This window comes from Zootoca vivipara, chromosome 2, assembly GCF_963506605.1.
Source record: "Zootoca vivipara chromosome 2, rZooViv1.1, whole genome shotgun sequence".
Classification (NCBI taxonomy): domain Eukaryota; kingdom Metazoa; phylum Chordata; class Lepidosauria; order Squamata; family Lacertidae; genus Zootoca; species Zootoca vivipara.
In genome coordinates this window covers 33,086,361-33,110,402 of record NC_083277.1, presented here as the reverse complement: position 1 = coordinate 33,110,402, position 24,042 = coordinate 33,086,361, and the positions used below count along the sequence as shown (strand labels likewise).

At 42.8% G+C, this 24,042-nt stretch overlaps 1 protein-coding gene across 1 annotated transcript in view; it reads right to left on the bottom strand.

Moving 5' to 3' along the window:
* Window positions 1–24,042, bottom strand: part of LOC118080810 (contactin-4) — a 532,292-nt gene that overhangs the window by 59,514 nt on the left and 448,736 nt on the right. The window contains exon 13 of the mRNA XM_035106605.2: window positions 23,014–23,164. Coding sequence (XP_034962496.2) covers window positions 23,014–23,164 — 151 coding nt within the window. The remainder of the gene's footprint in view (window positions 1–23,013; window positions 23,165–24,042) is intronic.

The following is a 24,042-nucleotide window of genomic DNA, read 5'->3' as shown; positions in this document are numbered from 1 at the left end:
GCTTCCTTTACTGGGGTTCCAATGTCAGCTGTGCATGGATGAATGTTAACAGGATTCCATTTCCACCCTTGGGTTTTGGCATGTAAACAGTATATCAATTAATAAAGAGTACCCAGGTGGCGCTGTGGTTAAACCACTGAGCCTAGGGCTTGCTGATCAGAAGGTCGGCGGTTCGAATCCCTGTGACGGGGTGAGCTCCCGTTGCTTGGTCCCAGCTCCTGCCAACCTAGCAGTTCGAAAGCACGTCAAAATGCAAGTAGATAAATAGGAACCGCTACAGCGGGAAGGCAAACGGCGTTTCCATGTGCTGCTCTGGTTTGCCAGAAGCGTCTTTGTCATGCTGGCCACATGACCTGGAAGCTATACGCCGGCTCCCTCGGCCAATAATGCGAGATGAGCGCGCAACCCCAGAGTCGGTCATGACTGGACCTAATGGTCAGGGGTCCCTTTACCTTTACCTTTTACCCACTGGACGCAGGTGGTGCTGTGGTCTAAACCACTGAGCCTCTTGGGCTTGCCGATTGGAAGGTTGGTGGTTTGAATCCCCGCAACGGAGTGAGCTCCCGTTGCTCTGTCCCAGTTCCTGCCAGCCTAGCAGTTCGAAAGCACGCCTGTGCAAGTAGATAAATAGGTACCACTGTGACAGGAAGGTAAACAGTGTTTCAGTGCACTCTTTATTTCATTCACGGTGTTCTGTTGTGCTAGAAGCGGTTTAATCATGCTGGCCACATGTCTGTGGACAAACACCAGCTCCCCTTGGCCTGAAAGCGAGATGAGCGCCGCAACCCTATAATCGCCTTTGACTTAACTGTCAAAGGGTCCAAGGGTCCTTTACCTTTTAACTTACCCACTGGTACAGGGTGCAGTGTGCCTGGGCTTACTCAGGACCCTCAATTCACACACACACACCCCATGGCAACTTCTTCCGCACTAACGATGCATGTGTAATAATGTGGATTGACATTAGACTTCGTGCTCATGTGTTTCTAAAGCTCTGGAGAAAATTATCAGTTACAATGTGAAGTCATTAGCAGTACTATCAGAAAATGTAAAGATTTCACTGAAATGTCTTCTTGGTTATCACAAATCAGTGTCATTAGCTTTTCAGTTGCCATCAGTCATCATTTCCAAAATTGCCACAATAATCAGTGTTATATAAACATTAGTCTTTGAAAAATACCGTCCATCAAACTGCTGCATTTTTGCACAGCTAAATAACCTAATCTTCACTAAAAGACATTTAAGTCTGTCATCCTTCTGTCTTCTCTCCTCTTTTTCTTTAAGCATAAACTGATGCTTTCAACATATAGTTTCAGTTTATGAACTGGTTTCCCAGCTGTAAAGCTATTTCATTGGAACTAATGGTGGGTACATATACAGTGTCCAATCCCACCATTTTACCCATTACAAACTACTTTTTTTATTTCTATCACCTCGTGCCTATGTGTCTACCATTCTTCTAAATGTTTTTAATATGTGCATTGTTCGTCCAAGACTCTAACCTAGGTTTAAAATGTTTGATACAAAAGTGGGACATCTATAGATGTACATCATAGGATTAAGTACAAACCAGGTTGTAAAAGAAAAGTGGCATATTTGTCTATGACAGGTACATGTGCTGAGGACGGCAGCTTTTAGCTGTATTTTCTAAAGTTGGATTAATAGTAGTGCTTTATATGGGGAAAAGTTTGCAGTTTTGCAGTGCAATCCTATACTGAGTTCAGTGGGGCTTACTTCCAGATACTGAGTTCAGTGGGGCTTACTTCCAGATAAATGTACAGTGGAACTTACGGGTTACGTCCTCCTTACGAACGCTTCGGGTAACGAGCTCTGCTAACCCAGAAGTAGGTGCTCCTGGTTGTGAACTTTGCCCCAGGATGCGAGTGGAAGTCACGTGCCGGCGGCACAGCGGCAGGCTCCATTAGCGAAAGTGCGCATCAAGTTAAGAATGGTTTTGGGTTCAGAACGGACCTCCGGAATAAATTAAGTTTGTAACCGGAGGTACCATTGTATAGGATGGCAGCCTAAATCAGCAGCCTGGCTTTTTAGTTAAGTAACTTGTTGGTAGAATGATTTCCAACCTTAGATGATATGGAAGAAATTGATTGGGCATTTGGTTGTCATTGTATTATTGTAATATGCAAAGAAGCCATCAGAAACCCTTTTTCTTTTGAATTAAATATAATAAAGCTTATCCAGGCTCCATAGTCAAAATGTGTTAATGTTCACTTATATTAGTCATTAATCTACTATTGAATATTGTCTGCTAATATCTGTGTATTTTGACAATACTCGATATAATCTAATGATGTAAATCCGCTAATACTACTTGGGCTATCACAAATGAGCTACAACTGGGATGATTTTTAGTCATACTGTAAGTTTTTATCAGCAATAAAGGAGAGCAGGAGGTAATTTTACACTGGGAAAAAATAAAGGTGATAAAAGGCATTGCTACGTCCCTATAGAGATAGGTCATCTTATCTTCCATGTATTACATTATCTGCAACATACAGCAGCTGTTGATCTTTGCTGTGAACAGACCCACAGAGATGAAGAACGCATCTGAGTTTAGAGATAAATGGAAACTCTCCTTTATTAAAAGTAAAGCTTTTTATGTCTAGGCCTTCAAAAACTGCCAGGCACCTCAGTTCTAGAGATCTGTGTTGCTGAATCTGACTTCGTATAATTATGATTGGTTTCAATTTTAAAAACATAAACACTTCAAAAACACTTCCTTTAGACTGCTGAGCAAAGGAGCTGTTTTTGTCTTTGAAAAATGTAATGCATGAAAGCATTTGTTGATGGTTCATCACTTTCTGTTTTGCCATTTGCAAAATGGAATACACAAAGCATCTGTAGAGATTGGTCAGTCGGTAACGTAAATGGTAAGGTGACTTGGCGTTAGGATTTATCACCCATAAGCATCTACACAAATGATTTCATGAAGCAATCTTAAAGTTGGGTCAGTAATTCACTTCACCCATAAACTTCCATAGATCTATAAAGACTACTTTCACGCCATGCTTTTAAACTTAAATTGACTTTGATCTATTCTTTATTGTCTTTGACCTATAGTTCACTTTCAAAAATTTTACTTTGACCTGTTTACTGCGAGTGTGCAGTTAAAAAGAAAAAACCTTAAGTATATAATAAGGTTTTTTTTGAAGAACACAAACCCACCTAAGGGACAGCTAGTCTTTTCCTGTAGACAAGGAAGGGTCTAGCCACAGTTATGCATTCTTTGATGACATTCAGACTAGATTACTTTAACATATGGTTATGGGCTTGGGTGGTGGTCAGTTTGAATGATACCTGTCATTCCCTGCCAAACTTGTGTATGGGGGGCTAGAATCTATAGGAGGAAGTTTGCTGAACCAGTCAAACCTGTTAATGGCCCTTAGCAACTCAGTTAAATACCTGTCATACACATCTTAAAAGAGGGAGCTCCCATTGCCATAGAGACAAATGGGTTCAGGGGCGTAGCCAGGATCAAAACTAGGGGGGGGGGCAAGCCATGGTCGTTCAGGGGCGGGGCCCCGAAGTGGGAACGTGGGCGGGGCTACAGGGCCAGCTGGCCTGATGATATCGTGGCGGCGGCAGCGGCCACCTTGTGCTTCTGGGGCTGGCAGCATCGGCGGCTTCCCTGCTTGGCTGGAGAGGACGGGAGGGTCGGGCAGGCGAGAGGGGGTGACAGGGCGGGCGAGGGCGAGGCAAGGCACGGCCGCAGACACGACGGCTCCAAGGCGTTGCTGCATATCAACATAATATTTCAACCATGTTGTGGGTTCAAGCCCCACCTTAGGAAAAAATTCCTGCATTGCAGGGGGTTGGACTAGATGACCGTTGTGGTCCCTTCCGACTACAATTCCATGATTCTATTGATATATAGCCATAGCATATGAACTCCGGGTCGCAGTTCGTAACCCGAAAAGTTCGTAACCCGAAAAGGGCCCGAACCGCTGCTTTGCGCATGCGCAAAGCGCTATTTCCGCTATTTTTGCGCTTTGCGCATGCGCAAAAGCATGCGCCGCTTCTGCGCACGCGCGCACGGCGAAAATACTTCCGGGTTTGCGAAGTTCGTAACCCGGGTTGTTCGTAACCCGAGGTGTTCGCAACCCGAGGTACGACTGTACTGTATTTTAAAGAGTCACACCCCCCCCCCATGTTGATGGGCTTTCTATGTGGGGCTTTTCTGCCCCCCCCGTATTTCATTAAGGATGGAAGAGGGAAGGAAGGAAGAAATAGAGAGAGGGATAACTCATATTTGTGGGTGCCTCTGGGTGATGCTGTGATGCTGGAACTCTGCAGTAAGAGGACGGGAGGGTCGGGCAGGCGAGAGGGGGTGGCAGGGCGGACGAGGGCGAAGGAAGGCATGGCCGCAGTCACAACAGCTCCGAGGTGTTGCTGCATATCAGCATAATATTTCAACCATGTCGTGGGTTCAAGCCCCACCTTGGGAAAAAGATCCTGCATTGCAGGGGGTTGGACTAGATGACCCTTGTGGTCCCTTCCGACTACAATTCCATGATTCTATTAATATATTACCATAGCATATGCATCAATCTGCTTTCTTGAATTGTCCTAGGCATAGCAGCCAACTCCTAGAGGCCTAGGTGCCGCCCCCCCCAATTACTGGTAAATACTGTATTTCAAAGAGTCACCCCCCCATGTTGATGGGCTTTCTATGTGGGGCTTATCTGCCCCCCCCCGTATTTTATTAAGGACGGAAGAGGGAGGGAAGGAAGGAAGGAAGAAATAGAGAGAGGGATAACTCACATTTGTGGGTGCCTCTGGGTGACGCTGTGATGCTGGAATTCTGCAGCAAGAGGAAGATACTGGTACGCCTGTACAGGAGCCTTGCAAGCAGCTTTCTCTCTGCTTGATTTACAGCAGGCACGTCCAACAGGTAGACTGTGATCTACCAGTAGATCACTGGATGTCTGTGGTAGATCACTGCTAGATCACTGGCACCCCTAAAAAAAGCTCACCCAAAATTTTCCTCCTCCCTAAAAAAAAAGCTGAACTATGACCTGAAGCCCTAAACAAAAATGGGCCTCCCTTCCTCCTAAAAGAAGCTCAACAAGTTTGACCTAAACTCAAAAAAACAGGGCTTCCCTTCCTTAAAAAAACTCAACAGCTTTGACCTGAACCCCCCCAAAAGGGGGTAGATCACTCCCAGTTTTTAACTCTGTGAGTAGATCAGAGTCTCTTGGGAGGTGGCCACCCCTGATTTACAGTATACAGATGCAGGAGGAGGGGCAGACTGGAACACCTCTGCTTTTTATAAACATCACTGTGTCTATCAAAAGCGACAGCCCCCCCTTTTCTTATTCATTTCCTTTTAGCCTTGCAGAGCCACCTTAGTCAATGCACCCTCATTAAATCGCCAATAGAACTCTTAATGCGATCCCTGAATGCTCATTAACAACTACCACTGAAGAACAATAGGGTGAATTGGTCAGCTATCAAACCTTGCCTGAAGGGATTTTCTGCTCCATTGTCTTAACTGCTTAAGTACTGGTAGCCACTTTGCTTTATTTATTTGATGTGTTTTTGTTACAGCTGTGTTCCCGCCCCCCCCCCAGCAAGTGGAGAGCTGCTCTCCCTAAAGCAAAGCCCTTTCCACTTCAGTTTTTGGAGGGGAAAAGTGCTGGTTATGGTCTGTAAAATACAATAATTTTTTGCTTCTAGGGGGGGCAGCTGCCCCCTCCTGCCCCCCTGCCTACGCCCATGAATGGGTTGGCCATTTCTCATCTCACCTGGCTGGATGCCGCACCATCCTAGAATGGAACAGCCAAGGTGTAGGGCGAGGTATAGCAGAGTTGTGTGTATGAGCTAACTGATGCTAGAAGTTGGATACACAGAGACATGTCTGCTCTCTGCTAGACCCAAGGCTGTGAGGTTGGGGCTTCCCTGGAAACTCAATGGGAAAGCAAGATCTGTTGAGACGTTAATACTGTGAGCTGAAGTTGTATGTATATGTATAAATACATACACAGCAGTCTCCATCAGAGGCATAGCATGGAGGGGGTCCATGGGGACTGTGGCCTCAGAGGCGATTTTGTGAGGGGGTACAAACAGGCTCCTTCATCGGAGCTTGGTCCCAAGCGAGAAGAAGCTGAGCCTTAGCTGGGCGCTCGTGCCTGGTCGCAGCTCCACCCCTGGGTCAGTCCTGAGAAAAGCAGGAGAATGGGCAGCGGCACCGCCGCCCAACCTTCTTGGCCGCAGTGCACCTCAAGCCCGGCCACAGCAGCTCCACCACTGGATCATATCTGACCTGGTGGTAGAGAGCAGCTCTCTTTGGCTGCGGCAAGGCACGCCTGGCTGCAGCGGATCTGGCACCAGATCAGGTTTCACCCAGTCAAGGAGAGTGGGGAGCAGCTTCCCCACCCCTCTCCTACTCTGGACTGTGGTAGACCAGCAGGGCACCCCCCCCGACCCCTTGGGTGTGCACTCCGTGCATCTGCCCCGGGCAGTGCGGGCATATGCTTTGCTGCTGGTCTACTTTGATCTTTGTTCCAAGGAAATTGAACCCTCAGTAAGTACAGGCATAATTGGAATCTCCTGTTGCTCAAATACTGTGGTTGCACAAGACACAACTCTATGTGGCACTCCTTTAGAAAGTTATCAGAAGCTACAACTGGTTCATAATGTGTCCACAGGGAACATACCGTATGTCAGTTTTGAAAAAAACTTCATTGGCTTCAAGTTGGTTTCTGGGCCTGAATCTGGTTTGTTCTTTAAAGTCCTAATCCTGTTGGGAATTCCATTCCTCACGCGCTGCAGATGTGTGGGATTGTTACATGTCACATGTCTGTTTACATTCCAGCACATATTGTTGGAGATTCGTGAGTGGTACATCCACTCTGTATTGCTTTAGTGTTCTCTCTCTCCGAGAAGAACGACAAGGAGAGAAGCCATGTTTTCTTTGTCCTGATTTATGTACAATAAACGTAGCCTACTATCCACGCCTCGAGCCAGATCTGTTGTGTGTTCACTCTGCTGAGTAACGTCTGCTCATGTACAGCAGAATGAGTTGCAGATGCATGTCCGAGGAGGATGACTGATGGAACTCCGCAGCGGCAAGGCTGGAAGGGAGACGCTCCAGCTGGGGCCTCTCCAGCTGACTTTCCATCCCATGGTTCCGACAAAACCATCTGGGCCTAGGGTATCTTAAGAATTGCCTTTATAATTTAAGACAGGAGTGGGCTATCTGTGGCCCTCCAGATGATCAAAGGTCAGAAATGATGGGAGGTATAGGGTAGAATTTGATGTAGCGATAAGTGGGGTATGCTTGCATGGAATGAGGTCTGCTCACACAATGAGAATTCCCCCCCTCTCCTTCCCACTTGTGTGCTCCCTGTGCACCCCTAAACCTGATATGGAGGTTCTCCCAACACTTTGGAGCAGGTTTAGGGGGTGCAGTAGCATGCAGGTGGAACAGAGATCTGTGCGATCAGATCTCATTTTGTGCATGCAACAATGTACAGTGGAACCTCGGTTTATGAACACCTCGGTTTATGAATTTTCGGTGTATGAACGCCGCTGACCCATCTGGAACGGATTAATTCATTTTCCATTACTTTCAATGGGAAAGTTCGCTTCAGTTTATGAACGCTTCAGTTTATGAACAGACTTCCGGAACCAATTACACCCATGCTTCAGTTTATGAACGCTTCAGTTTAAGTTCTCCGTGGACCCATCTGGAACGGATTAATCCACTTTCCATTACTTTCAATGGGAAAGTTCGCTTCAGTTTATGAACAGACTTCCGGAACCAATTGTGTTCATAAACCGAAGTACCACTGTACTTACTTGTACTCCAACAACATATCCCTAGCATTGATTTAAAGATCTTAGAGCTTCTACTATGGGTTCCACAGCCATCAGATAACCTAGAACAGAACCATTTTGAAAGCAGCCAAAACTGTGCAGCTCTCTCCTATCAGAAGCTTGCTCCACTTTCACTTCTAGTTTTCAAATAGTTGATTAAGGCAACCCTTAATTTATTATTGTTTTTGGATACAAGGTTTGCAATCCACCTTGAAGACCTATTATATCAAAAAGCAAGCAGCACCCGTTCCACAGTCTAGCATCTTCATCCTATAGCTTTCTCCATAAGCTGAAGACTCACCTCTTTACTCTTTGAGAATTTTGCGGGTGTTTTTCTGGGTTTGAATTGTTCTGTTCTGTCTGCAACAGTTTTACCCTATTTTATAACTGACAGTTTCATCCGTTTTTTATAACTGTACAGTATATTATGTCGTTGCAACCCACCTTGGTTTTGTACGGTGAAGGGGAGGTTAAGAATTTGTCTAAATAAATAAATTAGGTAAATTTATTTTAACAAATAAATTGAAGCACCATTCAAACACCATATTTATAATAGTGCAAAAAAATTAGTTTTGCTATAAATGTGCAAATTAGTGCTGAAATAATTTGTAAATCCTACTTCCTTTGTAAGTTATAAAAGTAAGCATCCCTTATAAAAATTAGCTCTGCGTGATAGCACTGCATATGTTAGTAAGCGCAACATCTGTTGTCACCTGGACTGATAAAAGCTAATGGGTATTCTTCTGCCAACATCAGAGCTATATCGTGTAAGCCTGCAATCTTGTAAATTAGCCTTCAACCAGATTAGAAATAGTCTTATTTCTGTCACCTGAATTCGGAACACATGTACTTGGATAGATGTTCCTAACATCTAATGACAGCATCCTGGTGACTCAGACCCAAGGGTGATGGAGAGAGATATAGAATTTATAGAACTTTGGGGTGGCTTAGAAGCAGATACATCACATTTAACTCACACAAACGGTTTTCTTCAGTGAAATTGCCCATTCTACTTTGCAGAGGGAAAGTGGGGAGGGAGAGCTCATCCAATTCATTCTCCTCCCTCCCCTGAGAATGGTACTTTCTCATAGGTAATGGTGGAGGAAATTCAATGCAACTAGCAAACTCCAGACAAGAGTGAGAGGCTAGAAGAAAGCTGGATCTGAACAGGGCATTCTCATTTTTATTCCCTCTACTGGTATCTCTCCCTTATGAACAGGGAAACAATTCAGGTTCCTGCTGGAAGGAGAATCAGATGCCTCTTTTTTTTTTGCAGGGAGAGAAACCTAGAAATTGGTATATAGCTTAAAGTATAAGTCCCTTATAAATACACACCGTCTATTATACAATGTTCTGGGGACCGTAGCTACATTCAAACATGTTCCATACAGGCATCAATTGTGTGTGGATACCCATTTGGACGTCTGGAGGACTTATATTAACTTATATGTTTAATTTAAGATTTGTGTACTGATGGTCCCTATATCTGCAATGTGAACTGATGGTGGCCTATTTTTATTGGTATTATTTGTATATCCAACAACATCTGGAAGGACACCTGCGGCCTACATCTCCAGATGGAAACATTATTGTGCTGAAGCTAAATATCAGCAACATAATAAATTATGCTGCTACCTACTTGATATTATGAATACATCAATTTGCTAGCTGCAAGCAGATCTTACAGATTCTGATTGTTGATTAAGCGTACAAGTCAGAAATATTTCATGCTTAGCTAAGCATTAAAAAAAAAAATCCCAGGAAAGCTTCTTAATGTTTTCTTTCATGGGTAGCAAGATATCTTAAAGCAAAAAGTTAAAGAAATGCAATCTATAAGCTTTTCGGCAATGGCTTATATAACAAGATGTTGAAAAGGGGGTGCACTGAGTATCTACCAATAAACAATCTGTATTCTGCAAGAAAACACAGGTTAGCTGTACTTGCCGATATAATGGTCCTTACAGCTGTTTACCATTGATACCATTTGCTGTTTCTTTAAAAAAACACATAAGCATAATATGGGGAAATGCCAATGTTTAACAGATCATTTTGTGTAATCTCAACAGATAATGGACAGTTATTTTTTTCCTACTACAGAAGCTGATTCAGTGACTGGCAAACAATCTGGAGACAGCTGTGAAATCAACCAGGTAATATGCTCTAATGACTAATATGTCTGCAGGAGCTGATGAAACTTTTTTGCTCAAGAGATTAATCTTGAATGAACGTAAATGCTTTATAATGACAAATATTTAAGGGAAGTGGAGAATGAAAGATGCAATTCTAATTATTATAAATAAATTACCAGTGATTTAGGGAGTAATAAATCTAAGCCTTTTGTTCACTTTAAATATTACCTGTGCGCAAGAATTTTACTCGTGCTTTCAAAACTGGAATGAGATTAGGTACATAGTGCCCAGCACATGAAATCAATATAGGCTGAATCCAAATGTGGTATCTAACAGTATTACATAATGATGATGATACTACACAATGTCATCAATTATCAGGGGAAATAGTGGATGGTATTCACCTTAGTTTTAATCAGAGTATACCCATTGAAATTAATGCATCTGAGTAATGTTAAATACTTTGGCCACCTCATGAGAAGAGAAGACTCCCTGGAAAAGACCCTGATGTTGGGAAAGATGGAGGGCACAAGGAGAAGGGGACAACAGGGGACAAGATGGCTGGACAGTGTTCCCGAAGCCACCAACATGAGTCTGACCAAACTGCAGGAAGCAGTGGAAGACAGGAGTGAGTGCCTGGCGTGCTCTGGTGCATGGGGTCACGAAGAGTCGGATACAACAAAACAACTAAACAACAACAATATTAAATTGAATACTACCCCACATGCAACATCTTGGCATCTGAAAGTATTTCAGGGCATGCGTGTCCTAAGTCAGGCATAGGCAAACTCGGCTTTCCAGATGTTTTGGGACTACAACTCCCATCATTCCTGACCACTGGTCCTGTTAGCTAGGGATGGTGGGAGTTGTAGTCCCAAAACATCTGGAGAGCCGAGTTGGCCGATGCCTGTCCTAAGTTTATCCCATCTAACTGTTTCCCCCCTTTAAAGTAATTGGGTCTCTGAGGAAGTATATAGGTCTGTCATGGAACCAGCTGCACTATACTGATTTACACACAACTGATTCTAAAATCCATAGAAATGACAGATAATTAAAAAAACACAGCAGAAATATTTTCAGAACATGCAGAACTTAAACTGGACTCTTGTCTGCATTCTGCTCCAGCTGCTCCTTAAGCATAGCTCCCCCTTTACTTCACTCTATGAATGCACCAGGTGGCGCTGTGGTTAAACCACTGAGCCTAGGGCTTGCTGATCAAAAGGTCGGCGGTTTCGAATCCCTGTGACGGGGTGAGCTCCCGTTGCTTGGTCCCAGCTTGTTATGTACTGAGCTGAATCCTAGAACAATAGGATTCAGAATCAGCGGGAGCTACCCAATCCAACTCCAGGTGGAAGTGAATCCGCAACCTGATTGGCCTGCTGGAGCAGCCAATCAGGCGGCTGGCAGAAGTGAATCTGCTACCTGATTGGCCTGTAGGAGCAGCCAATCAGGCTGCAGGCAGAAGTCAATCCACAATATAATTGGCCCACAGGTGTAGCCCTGAAGTAGCCAATCACGCAAGGCCCATTGTGTAAATAATGTATATAAGCAGATGGTTTTGGGAAAAGAGCCATTCGTCTTCTCTTCTTCTCCTTGATGAATATGAGCTGAATAAAGAGCATGAAATTCACTCTCGACTCCGAGTATATTTCACAGCTCCTGCCAACCTAGCAGTTCGAAAGCACGTCAAAATGCAAGTAGATAAATAGGAACCGCTACAGCGGGAAGGTAAACGGTGTTTCTATGTGCTGCTCTGGTTTGCCAGAAGCGGCTTTGTCATGCTGGCCACATGACCTGGAAGCTATACGCTGGCTCCCTCGGCCAATAATGCGAGATGAGCGCGCAACCCCAGAGTCGGTCACGACTGGACCTAATGGTCAGGGGTCCCTTTACCTTTACCTTTATGAATGCACCTTAGTGCAGAAAGATCTGGATTTTAAACTTCAAGCAGAATCTCATGTGGTAACTGCAATGCAAGAAAATGTACTAGCCAACCACTCACCCACCCCTCAGAAAGCAACACTATACAATGATACACAATACAAAGTTTAAGAACTGATTATGTAGATTATTCATATCGACTCCAAGAGAGGCAGCCATGGCTTTCCAGTCAGGAATCTTCCTTCTTATGGAAATCCCCTGCATCAAGGGTCCATATAGGAAAGACCATATTCCCTCCTACAAATCTGCCTGTGTTTTGGGATCTTGGAGGGGAGGCCCTTCTCTGAGTCCCACCGCACTCACAGACAGAGGTGCAGTCTCCTCAAGAAGCTTGAGGGGGCCTGATGTGACGGCCTGACGTCACATGCACAACATTAGCCATTCTCATATTAATCTCCACTCTGCCGTGAGTCCCATCAGGGCAAATGGTGATGTGTCTGGGTCAGGCATCCCCAAACTGCGGCCCTCCAGATGTTTTGGCCTACAACTCCCATGATCCCTAGCTAATAGGACCAGTGGTCAGGGATGATGGGGATTGTAGCCCAAAACATCTGAAGGGCCGAAGTTTGGGGATGCCTGGTCTGGGCTATCAACTGCAACAGGTGTGCTTGCCTGTTAGATAAAGCAGTTCCAGACTAGCAACACATTTATGTAGGAGTTCTATTGAGATAATGGGCTTATTCCTTGGTATGTGGGTACAGATGGGACTGCAGCCCAAATTCTAGCCACAGTTCTACCTTACCCACTTAGGAAGTGATCCTCACTTTGGAACTGACATCATATTACCAGTTATGTCAGAAGAGCACTGTAGATCACAAATGTATGTGCAGCTTCTACTTCATTTTCAAGTGTCCTGGATTGAAATGAATAGGTTTATTATGTGCAAAACTGAAACATGGCTCCCATGTCTGCAAGCAAACAAAGAACACCTTCCATGGTGATATCTAGCGATCAGGAAGCACATACATTTTGCTATGCCTTCACTTTGGAACTAAGTCCTTCCTCTGCTGAACACCCCCTCCCTCCAAACACACACACAAACTTTTCATCCATTTCAGAAAGGGATGGGATTAATTTTGATATAGGATACAAAAATATAATTATTACAGGGGGATCCACTTTCACAAGGAATGATCATAAATGACAATCTAAAGGGAAGAAGTGACCTTGTATAATTAGGAACTGTGAGTCACAATCGCTCGGAAGAGCGATTCAATTTTGTAAGATGTAAATTGCTTAGAAAACTCAGAGGTGGATGGAATCCTGTGTGGTTGGAAGGAAGCTGGCTCTGGGAATGCACCACATCCACAGGAGAAGAACAAAGTTAAAATCAAATGAAACTTCAGGAGGTCTTTATAATTGGCAATCACACTGAGCTGCATTTAGCCTATTGCATTTGAAAAATGGGCAATTAGATTTTTTCGTCTCACTAGTTCATAGCTAATTCTTAATATTAATCTCATACAGAATGTTAAATGTACTTCATTCGAAGAAGCAAATTGCTGCCTTCAACCTATTTCCAATATTCTCACCAGGGACCTTATAACCAAGTCTGAGATAGGCACACACTAGGTTTGGGGCAGGTTACAAATGCTACGAAGTACCAGAAAAGAAAACACACCATTTGTTCTACTGAAAGTGTACTTCTTTCAGCTACTTCTTTTGCATTAAGAGTTGTCCAAGTGAATATGCTCCATAATAGTGTTTATTAACATTTGTGTACACAGGAATGCTATGCTTGATCTTCATTTGAACTTTCCCTCTAAAGTACAATTTCACATCTTCAAGGCAAGCGTGAAACTGGTGGAACATCATCTTGAAAGGGCTAAGGGGAAGTATTTATAGTTATTAATGATCTCCCTGTAGTTACAAGATTATTGAGGTCAAACCTGTATAAAAATATCTCTAGGTTACGTAGGAGGAACAACTAACTGCAGATATATTGTTTTCACAGGCTACTGATAACAAAGGTATAAAAAAAACAGGTCAAATGACACTGGGAACCCCAAAGGAAAATAAGTGGATACTGTTAAGGGGTGGGGAAACATATAGCAGCCCTGTTGTCTTTGTTCAGGCAATTTAAAAAACAAATGAAAACAAACTCATTTTGCGGAAACCAACTCTTTAAGTGCCCTTTCACTGACCACTGTTGTCATGTCCAAACTTTGTCCAACAAGTCCATAAGGCCAAGGCCTTACAAAGTAGATATTGTTGCCATTATCCCTACAGGATTTATCTATGCTGTTCTTCCTTCACTTTTCTCCAGAAACTGAGACAGAAAAACAGTAATTTTGAGACATAGTGCTACTAATGGCCTGAAACAGAGAGCAGAGCTTTGCAAACAAGACCCCTGGAAACACCTAGCATGACACCTCCACCTATCAGTGTCATAAACCTCAGCAGTGTTTCTGGCTATAAACTTCAACACTGCAGAGATTAGAAGTCTCTGTGTACACAGGGGGCTTAAAGGTATTGTTTTACTCTTTGCCAGCCAGAATTGGCATGAACTCTGGAGACTAAACCAATATCTATAGAGCTACAACTTGGACAAAGTCCTGTGCGAGACACACTTATTTGGCAACAGGAGGATTAACTTTTTGTTGTTGTTGTTAATCTTAATGACTGCGAAGGGAGAGAGTCCTTAAGCAAAGCCATTTAGGACTTTAAAGGTCATGGCTGACACTTTGAATTGTGTCTGGAAGATCAAATAGGGGGAAATGGAGCAAAGCTGTAAAATATCCTGGCATGATCATGCATAGGAACACAAGAAAATAAGAAGCTGACGTACAGTGAGTCAGAACATTGGCCCATCCAACTCTCTCCATCACTTCAGAGAGAGAGAGTTCTCTTCCCTGAGAATCGAGAACCTGGGACCTTCTGCATAGAAAGCAGATTGCTCTACCATGGAGCTATGGCTCTGCCTCAAGTTGCACTGCACTTCTGCATAGATTTTAGTTGTCACCCTTCTCAAACCACTTCCACTTCAAAAATGTGCAGAGAAGCACATCTGTCATAAAGTGGGGCACATAAAAATAACATTTTAGTAGCCTACTTTTGAGTTAAGCACTATTTCTTTATTTCCTGGTTGTCCCTTGACACTCCTCTTCGCTTGAGCTTCTGGAAAATTTGCATCTGCTTTGTTCTTTGGCCGACTGTGATTCCAAACTCAGGCGCAGAAGGCCTATATAGCCGGATCATCTGGCCGATGCAAAACTAGGGGACGGTGGAGTATCCCACCCTCCTTTGTGGCCAGCCAGGGGAAATCCCCAACAGCCGCCTGAAGGATGGAGAGACATTTTGATCTCTGGAGCCAAGGCTCTGCCATGACAAGCCACAACTGCCTCTCACCCAGTAACTGGGTAAGTGGCCATTATTTATTTTTCTCCCAGTATCCAATATCTATTTCTTTTCACCCAAAAGCTCATTCCTGCAGCCAGCCACACGCAAAGGGAAAGTGTATTTCATATGATCATCTCAGAATTATCTCTGTTTGGAGTTTATTGAGATTATTTATTTGATAAAACCAAATCACTGCCTGAAAATGTCAAAGTGGCGTACAACAAGATAAAAACAAACTACAAAAAGTACGAGTTATTTTTTAAAAAAGAAATAGAAGCACTCTAGAAATGTAAAATAATAAAACAATTTCTACAGATGTGCAATTAATATTCCATAAATGACTGAGTCACACCTTAGGGAATTTAGATATTATTATGCCTGTTTCTATGCAGGGATAATTGTAACTGGAGGCACAAAAAAGCCAACTGCATTATTTGGAGTTATAAAGAAAGGCTACAAACACACAATGCCACATAAGCAACAACATTCTAGTTTTGTACGGGTGTTAACAACTTTGCCATTGGAAAGCAAGTACTTTCAGCAGGTAATCAGAAGAACATACACTCATCACAACTAAAACCTCTGAGAAACTCAACTAAAAGATTATTATTTTTTAGAATGAGAAAAATATAATACAGATTTTTCTGCGTGAATAAAGTGCTTACAGAAACCCATTTAGGCCCATTTTGTGAGATTAGAATACAAGCAGTAAATGCACTCTCAGCTTATTTGTTCTAGCTGATGCTATTTGAATAGAAGCCCAAAGGCACAATCTTTTGAGAAAATAAGATTTCCCCCCTCCTTAGTTTCAACTAAATCTGCTCATTGTAAAACAACAAATTACCCACTTCACTAGTAATTGATATTTACACAGATCTTAAATATCTAGAGAGACATTTTAAATCTCTGCAAAACATATACATATGAAAAGTTCATCCAAAACATAAGAGCAGAATTAGAAAAGGTCTTTAGAAATGTCTCTTCCACCATTCCACCTCCCTAACATACTTTTCTTAAGGCATATAATTATTGCCTAGCATTTAAAACTCATTACGTGAACTTCTCAGAGCTAAGCCTTGAATGTAAATTGATTGTCTTCTTGTTCTAATGAAGAAGAGAGCTCAGAAAAAAATAATTCACAACTACATCTCCACAAAATACCTATGATTTACATCCTCTCTTCCTTTATATTTGTAAGACTTGTTCACGTGAACTTTTGTGTTATTCACATCCTGTTATACATGTGCATGTGAACCACAGATATTCTACTGCCTGGCAAATATTAATACAGTACAGTAATATTCATACGGAACATAGCTAAGAAAATACAGTGACTATGCAATACAGTGGTACCTCAGGTTATGAACTTAATTTGTTCTGGAGGTCCGTTCTTAACCCGAAACGGTTCTTAACCTGAGGTACCACTTTAGCTAGCTTTCAGTAATGGGGCCTTCTGCTGCCGCCACGCCGCTGGCGCGCGATTTCCATTCTCATCCTGGGGCAAAGTTTGCAACCCGGAGCAACTACTTCCAGGTTAGCGGAGTTTGTAACCCGAGGTACCGCTGTATCAGAATTTGCTTCCTGGCAACATCCATATTGTTTATCTAGCACTGTGGCAACAACTATATTTACCTGACTGTCACTGCTCCTCAGTCTTCAAATCTATGCTAGTGCTGAATGAAGCACCAGAGTAGCCATATAGCTGTGAAAGATTCCTCCTGGATCATCTCAGGTCATCATTTTATTTTCATATTTCCAGTTCCTGAGTGGACTTTTTCCTCAGAAATAAATCAAAGTCTATTCAGTGGGCGTTAAAAAAAGATAAAGGACCCTTGACAGTTAAGTCCACTTGCGAACGATTCTGGGGTTGCGGTGCTCATCTCGCTTTACTGGCCGAAGGAGCTGACGTTTGTCCACAGACACCTTTTCCAGGTCATGTGGCCAGCATGACTAAGCCACTTCTGGCGAACCAGAACAGTAATTATGAACATTTTAAGTAGTTCCTGGTCTAAAATAGTCGAAATAGGTGGCACTCAAGTTATTTCACATTTAAATACAAAGTAAAGTGCACCATTTCATAAATTTTTCACCCAAGAACAATTTCAAATGGTGCAAGTCGACTTCAAACTTCAGACAGCTATTTACATGGTGCCGTTAGTCACTTTATCAAGGCAGGATGTAATGATGAAAATCATGTTATTCATTATTTGACCGTTTCTTTGCCTGAAAGAAATAGCACTATCAAATAAATGCCAGTTAGTTCTGTTATTTAGAGCATAGTGCTGATAACGCCAATGTGGTGGCTCATCATATAGGCTATGTGCATATTCCTGCATTGCAGGGGATTATACTACAGTAGATGAACCTCAGGTCCATTCCAACTCTACAATACTATGATTCTAAGTCAGGGGTCCCCAAACTTACCCGGCTTTGGGCCGGATGCCCACTGCGCCGAATGCGTGGTGGGCCGGAGGGTGGGGGAGCGCACGCGGGGGCATGGGAGCATGCGGCTGTGCGCGCCCATGCGCATGCACAAACACTATTTCTGGCACACTCCCGACCTGGAAAGCACTGGAAATAGCTTGTGCACATGTGCAGAAGCCTCCTCTGACCCGGAAGTACACCGGAAATGACGCTTGCGCGTGCGCACAAGCTATTTCTGTTGCTTTTCCGGGATGGAAGTCAGCAGCCGCACCGGTAAGAGCGGGTGGTGGCAGCGGGCGGCGGGGTCCCCGGGGGGCGCATAAAAGAGCCTCGGGAGCCATATGTGGCCCCCGGGCCATAGTCTGGGGACCCCTGTTCTAAGGCTTACATTTTTTAAAAAAGAGAATTCATATAGGACAACGATCCTTTTAGGGAACTTTTCTCTCTTCCAAAACTTTACATTTGAAACATCTGCCAGTATAATTCCATTAGCATAGATTAAACTGAAGAAATAATGTATTTTTTCCTGATCAATGTCCTCTTTTACAAAACAATTAATCTGAAACATCTGGAGGGCTGCAGGTTGGGGGACGTTGCATTAGGTAGCCTAATGGATTAGCCCTTTCAGGGAGCTTCAAATGGTCATGTTTACAAATAATGTGCATAGTTATCATGATAGTCCTGGTTACCCCAAACTCCCATTATTTGTTGGGGAGGAGAAAGTGTACTACATGATAAACTGATTTTGATATTGTTGCCATGTGAACTTAGATCTGTAAGCCACACATTCAGACCAAGGGAGCTATTCTACGGTGCAGATGATTTGGCACTGGAAGTTCAAATAGCAGGTGTTCATAGCAGGTCCTTCTTTCAATCCTCTCTGTCTCTAAAGAGGCAAAATCAGCAACTTGCACTATTGCCTTGTAATAACTAAACAGATGGAAGGAGAATAAAAGGAGGCATCAGCCCTGAATGGTTGCCTTCAGGGTGGTTTTCATTTGTAACTTGTCTCGTTTCAAAACAGTCCAGGTCTATGCAAGAAAACAGCACTTACAGACCATGAAGCATGTCAGCACTATGGTATAATGGGAGCGGCGAGTGAATTCTCATGAAGCTACTGAGAGCATCTAGCATATCTAGGTCAAATCATACCGCAAAGGTACGACATAGGCCTTCTTATATAGAGTCTTTGTATTGTTGCAGGTGTTGCTATTATACGAGTTCAGCTGAGTAATAGTATACCTTTATAATCTTTGCTGCAAATATAGGGGGTCATTTAGGGCCTTAACAAACTCAGACAATATGCACACTGAGCAGGGATACAAAAGAGAGCAAGTGCTAGTAGGGTAAGAACTGAATATGAACAATAACAATGGGAAAGACATTTTTCAGACCTTTTTTTTTACCCCCATTAATACATCTGGCAGGAGACACTGGGAACACTAGGAAAAAAGATTCTTTTGAGTGGGTATTATGAACAGTTGTCGTTTCAAGAAAACAAATTGGCCTACAGAAGAGGAAGCAAATGTTTCTGATGGCAAATGAGATACCTGACAGGACACTGTAGGTCTGAACAGAAACTATTATGAGGTAACAAGACTAATGTTGAGGCAAGACTTAGCATGGGCTTTCTGTAAATGAAGACAATCTTTTCACTTGTCTGCATTTATCCAAAGACAATTTATCTGAAACTAAGCCCGCTTTAGCAACGGTTTTTGCAGTGCCTTGTATGCGCCAAATATTCACTAAACCAGATTGATATGAAAATAAGACTACATCTGGCATGATAATTGATTTACTGGTTTATATTTGCCACACGGAAGTCATATTGATTGAACACAAGGGTGGGCAATTTGGTGTCTTTGCAATCTGTGTCCTGTTCACATATGTTTATCCATAAGCCTGTTCTGTCACATGTGTACATTAATATTTGTTGTTTTTTGTTGTTCATCTGCATGAATATCTGCATTTAAATTCATATTTTCTAATGTAATTTCTCTCAAAAATTTGAATTTTGCATTTTGAAATGCATTTTGCGCCACCAGCTGCATTGGGACATTTGGGAAGTGCATAAGGCAGTGCAATTTGCACATTAGTCTGGAAGGTGTGCATCAAAATTCACAAAGATCAAATTCCTCAGGCACCCCATTAGAAGATAAGCCCTTTACAAAGGCAGTCAGTGTATAAATCAAAGTGCAGACTACTTGTCCTAAAGAGATAGCTTTAAATCTCTTTATCTTCTGAGAAATCTTCTGAAAGTTAAAAGGGCAATTGCTACCTGTCATCCAGCTTCCTTTCCTGGCGGTTATATAGATGGATCCTCTAAGAGGGCAGGCTTAGCAACAATTTCCATATTTTTTTTTAAAGATATTAAAAAGAAGAGGAAGAATTCCTCATAAGAGCCACTGAAAATAGGATGAACAGAAGTGGGTTTAATTTGCAGAAAAGCAAAATATAAAGGAAAGTCAACAATGGAAGTATATTTAGAGCAGGCACCCCCAAACTTTGGCCCTCCAGATGTTTTGGACTACAATTCCCATCTTCCCCGACCATTGGTCCTGTTAGCTAGGAATCATGGGAGTTGCAGGCCAAAACATCTGGAGGGCCACAGTTTGGGGGTGCCTGGTTTAGAGGAAGATGAGGAGTGGCCACCAACACAGGTTTTCTGAGTGTTCTTGGCATCATCTTATGGAGAGCACCACCATGAAGATTTCCAAAAGTGAGAGAGTGTGTGTTTTAAGCACAATTATATATTTTGGGTGTATGCATATAATTTATAAAAACATACGAGACAGGTGAAATATGTAAGCCATGTTGCTGACAACACTGATCACATACTTGTTGAATGATTGTGTAAAAGTGTCATTATTGTTTCACTGTACCTTTAAGAGTCAGGAAAGATTTAATGACTGGGGCTCTGCAGCTGTGGAGCAGCTTGACAGGTGTTGCTGTGAAGCTGATGATGCAGGGTATATCAGGGGTGTTGTGTGTTGCCTCTGTGCTGGGCGATTTCCCAGTGTGCTCTTGGTGGGTGGTTTGGTTGTGTGGGTGTTTTGTGTAAGCCTAATTTAATTTTGTTATTTTTACTTTCTCCATTAAACCAAGCATTTGTTTAAGTCTTGGTATGACTCTATGTGTAAGTCCCTCAGCCAGCTTCTGCTGATGCAACTCAATTGCTTCTAACCCTAACAATACTGACAAGACTGAATTTGAACCAAATTTTAAAAGGTCATGTGAAGTTGACAGAATTTGGAAGAGACTAAAGAATTAAGGGGTGTGTGTGTGTGTGTGTGTGTAGAACGTTGGGAGATATCGTGTGAATAGAACAATGGGAGATATGCAAACTGGGTGTTCAGGGCTAGAAGGAAAGTATGTAGGTTATGGATCATGGATTGTTCCAAATTCCTTAAATCATTGCTGGGAAAGGGGTTTGCATAAGTTTGAGAAATGTTATCATATGGGAGGATATGCTCTTGAAAGTAAATACTAGGCACCGGGTATTCCTGAAACCCCAGAACTCCTGAATCAGTGACTGCCGGGGAGCTTTATTTATGAGGTTGAATTTCTAACATATATATCTGAATCTTATTCCACGGCAATACATAATTTACCTTCTGGAGTGAGGTTTCTAAGCTTTACTTTGATGCAGTTATGCCTCCAAGAGAGGATTTCCATTATTATGGAGATGAAGTATCTTTAATGACTGCAATAATGTAATTGTACCCCAGGGCAAAATTCCTAATAATGCAATTGTATAGCTTTCAAGCACCAGTAAGAGACGTCTTCAGGGCAGGTTATTCATTAAGGGTATAGTGTACAGTAGCTCTGCTTCACTGGAAGAGTAAGAAAGCTAAAGCAATAAAGCTCCCTTTTCAAGATAGGCTTTGCCTCCTGGGCAAGCATCTAACATCACACTTGGTTCTGCTTCGTAGTCAGTGGCAGCCTCCAGAGGAAGATTCCCAGCAGCCTAATAAGATCCACCCTATTACTTCTCCAGACACTCAGTCCAGATATCACCCATTACGGCATATATCTCAAAAAAGATACTGACAAATCTTCCACAAAATAGCCACCTCTCTAAGACTTTTGCCTACCGTAAGACTCTCCAAAAACTGCATGTGTGTTGTTTTATTTTTGGGGGGTTGTTTTTTAAAAGAAGAATTACTTTTTTAAAAGAGTGCTGCTGGATCAGACCAAAGACCCATCTGGTACAGTATCCTTTGTAAAGCACTTTGAGGTTAGCAATCAAGCGCTGTATAAATTTAATGAAATAAACAAATCCTATTCTCATGGAGGAGACTCTTGAGAGTCCCATGGACTGCAAGAAGATCAAACCTATCCATTCTTAAGGAAATCAGCCCTGAGTGCTCACTGGAAGGACAGATCATGAAGCTGAGGCTCCAATACTTTGGCCACCTCATGAGAAGAGAAGAATCCTTGGGAAAAGACCCTGATGTTGGGAAAGATTGAGGGCACTAGGAGAAGGGGACGACAGAGGACGAGATGGTTGGACAGTGTTCTCAAAGCTATAAACATGAATTTGACCAAACTGCGGGAGGCAGTGGAAGACAGGAGTGCCTGGCCTGCTATGGTCCATGGGGTCACGAAGAGTCGGACACTGCAATCAGAAGGATTGCTGCCTACAACACTCCAATTCAATTTTCAGTGACCAAGCAGTGCCAGGCCCTGGGTTGACCTGGACTCTGAAAAACTTGTTTCCCAGGACTGTCCTTGCATTGTTTCAAAATTGGCAGGACAGCTTTCTATCTCCTGATGGACCTGGAATCAAGTTTTCTTTTCATCCAGAGCTGAAAGCCTGAATTATTTCCCTAGCTCCCTCCCCCTGCTTTTAGCCCTTAATTGCACTATTGGTACCATCTACACATTCGTCTGTATCACCTCAATCCCCCGCCCCCAAACATAGCAGGCTGCAAATATTAGACAATGCTGCAGGGCTGTCACTACTCTAACTCAGACCTCCTCCCTCTTCCCCTGCCACTGCAAATGACAGACTAAACACTGCAATTGCCTAGTTGATCCTCAAATAATTTCTGTTTGCCAGGACTCTCACAGATTACAATGATCTGAAGGATTCTCTAAAATGGTATTTTGATAGCTATTCTCTTGAAGCTAGACAGAACAAAAATACTGTTCTTTAAACTATATGAAGAGGCAGGTGATGCACAGTGAATTTGGGAATCAATAGGGTTTCCTTCTCCCTTAAGAGCAAATACCTGAGCTTTTCACAACTATCATTGTCAAACCAATATTCATGGGAGAGGTATAAAAGCATTAGCAAGTCACAAAACACAAGCAGTAGAATTTGTTTCAAAAAAAAGATTACCTCTCATTCTCTTTTAGGATCTCTTTTCCTTTCTTCCAAGTAAAGGAAGGCCTCGGAGAAGCTTTGGGTTTACACTCGATTGAAGCGTCACCACCAACTTTGACAAAAGTTAATCTTTTCAAGAAGTTTTTTGAAAAATCTGGACCTACAGCTGAAAGACAATAGGTAAAAGGGCTTAGAATACAGAAGTATTATCCAACTCTTTTTAAATTTTTAATAAGCTGAATTTCTTCACTACTGATCATGTACAGCACACACAAGTACATTTCATATTGGTGCCTTTACAGCAGCGATAACCACTTTGATGGGCACCACATCGGAGAGCACCATGTTGGCTGCGAGAGCAGATGTCTTAAGCAAACACATAAACAAAACAATGGTTTGCACCCCAATATGCACTTCTGTGCAGGGAGGGAACCTTGCTTTTTTGCCAATTCCCCTACATGTTGCACCCCTTGTAAAGCTGTTCCTGAAGGAGGTCTCTGGAACAACCTGAAAATTTGGTGGGAGGCAGCCTGAAGCAAGAAGTGAGAATCAGTGGAAATTGGATTCCTTATCTTGCACAAGCAGCAACATTTTCCACTCACACAACTACACCTCTAGATCCAAGTCAAATCTGCAGTATGACTTCATTGACGTTACAAATACAGGACGCTAGGTAAGATCCTCTTCTCACAAAACCTTTACTGTCTGTATGGCATCTTGAACAACTAGGGTACATTTATACTAGAGGTCCTGATTTGCAAGATCATGACAAAGGAACTGTAAGTCTCAAGTCCCCTGTCAACCAAATTATCCTGTTATCCTGTGAAGACTAACCTGAACTCCACATCACCACTTAGGAAAGGTAGAGCATGAGACATGCACATACATCTCCCTAGAGGCTTCATGACCGCCATGCATGTTCGTCATACCGTGATTGCAACATTAAGTGATAATCAGTACAAATGTAAAGAAACCTCTCAAGTCAGATCATGTCCCCTACGAAATGTGTCCCCCCCCCCGGTAAGTCTGTGCACCTTATGGTTC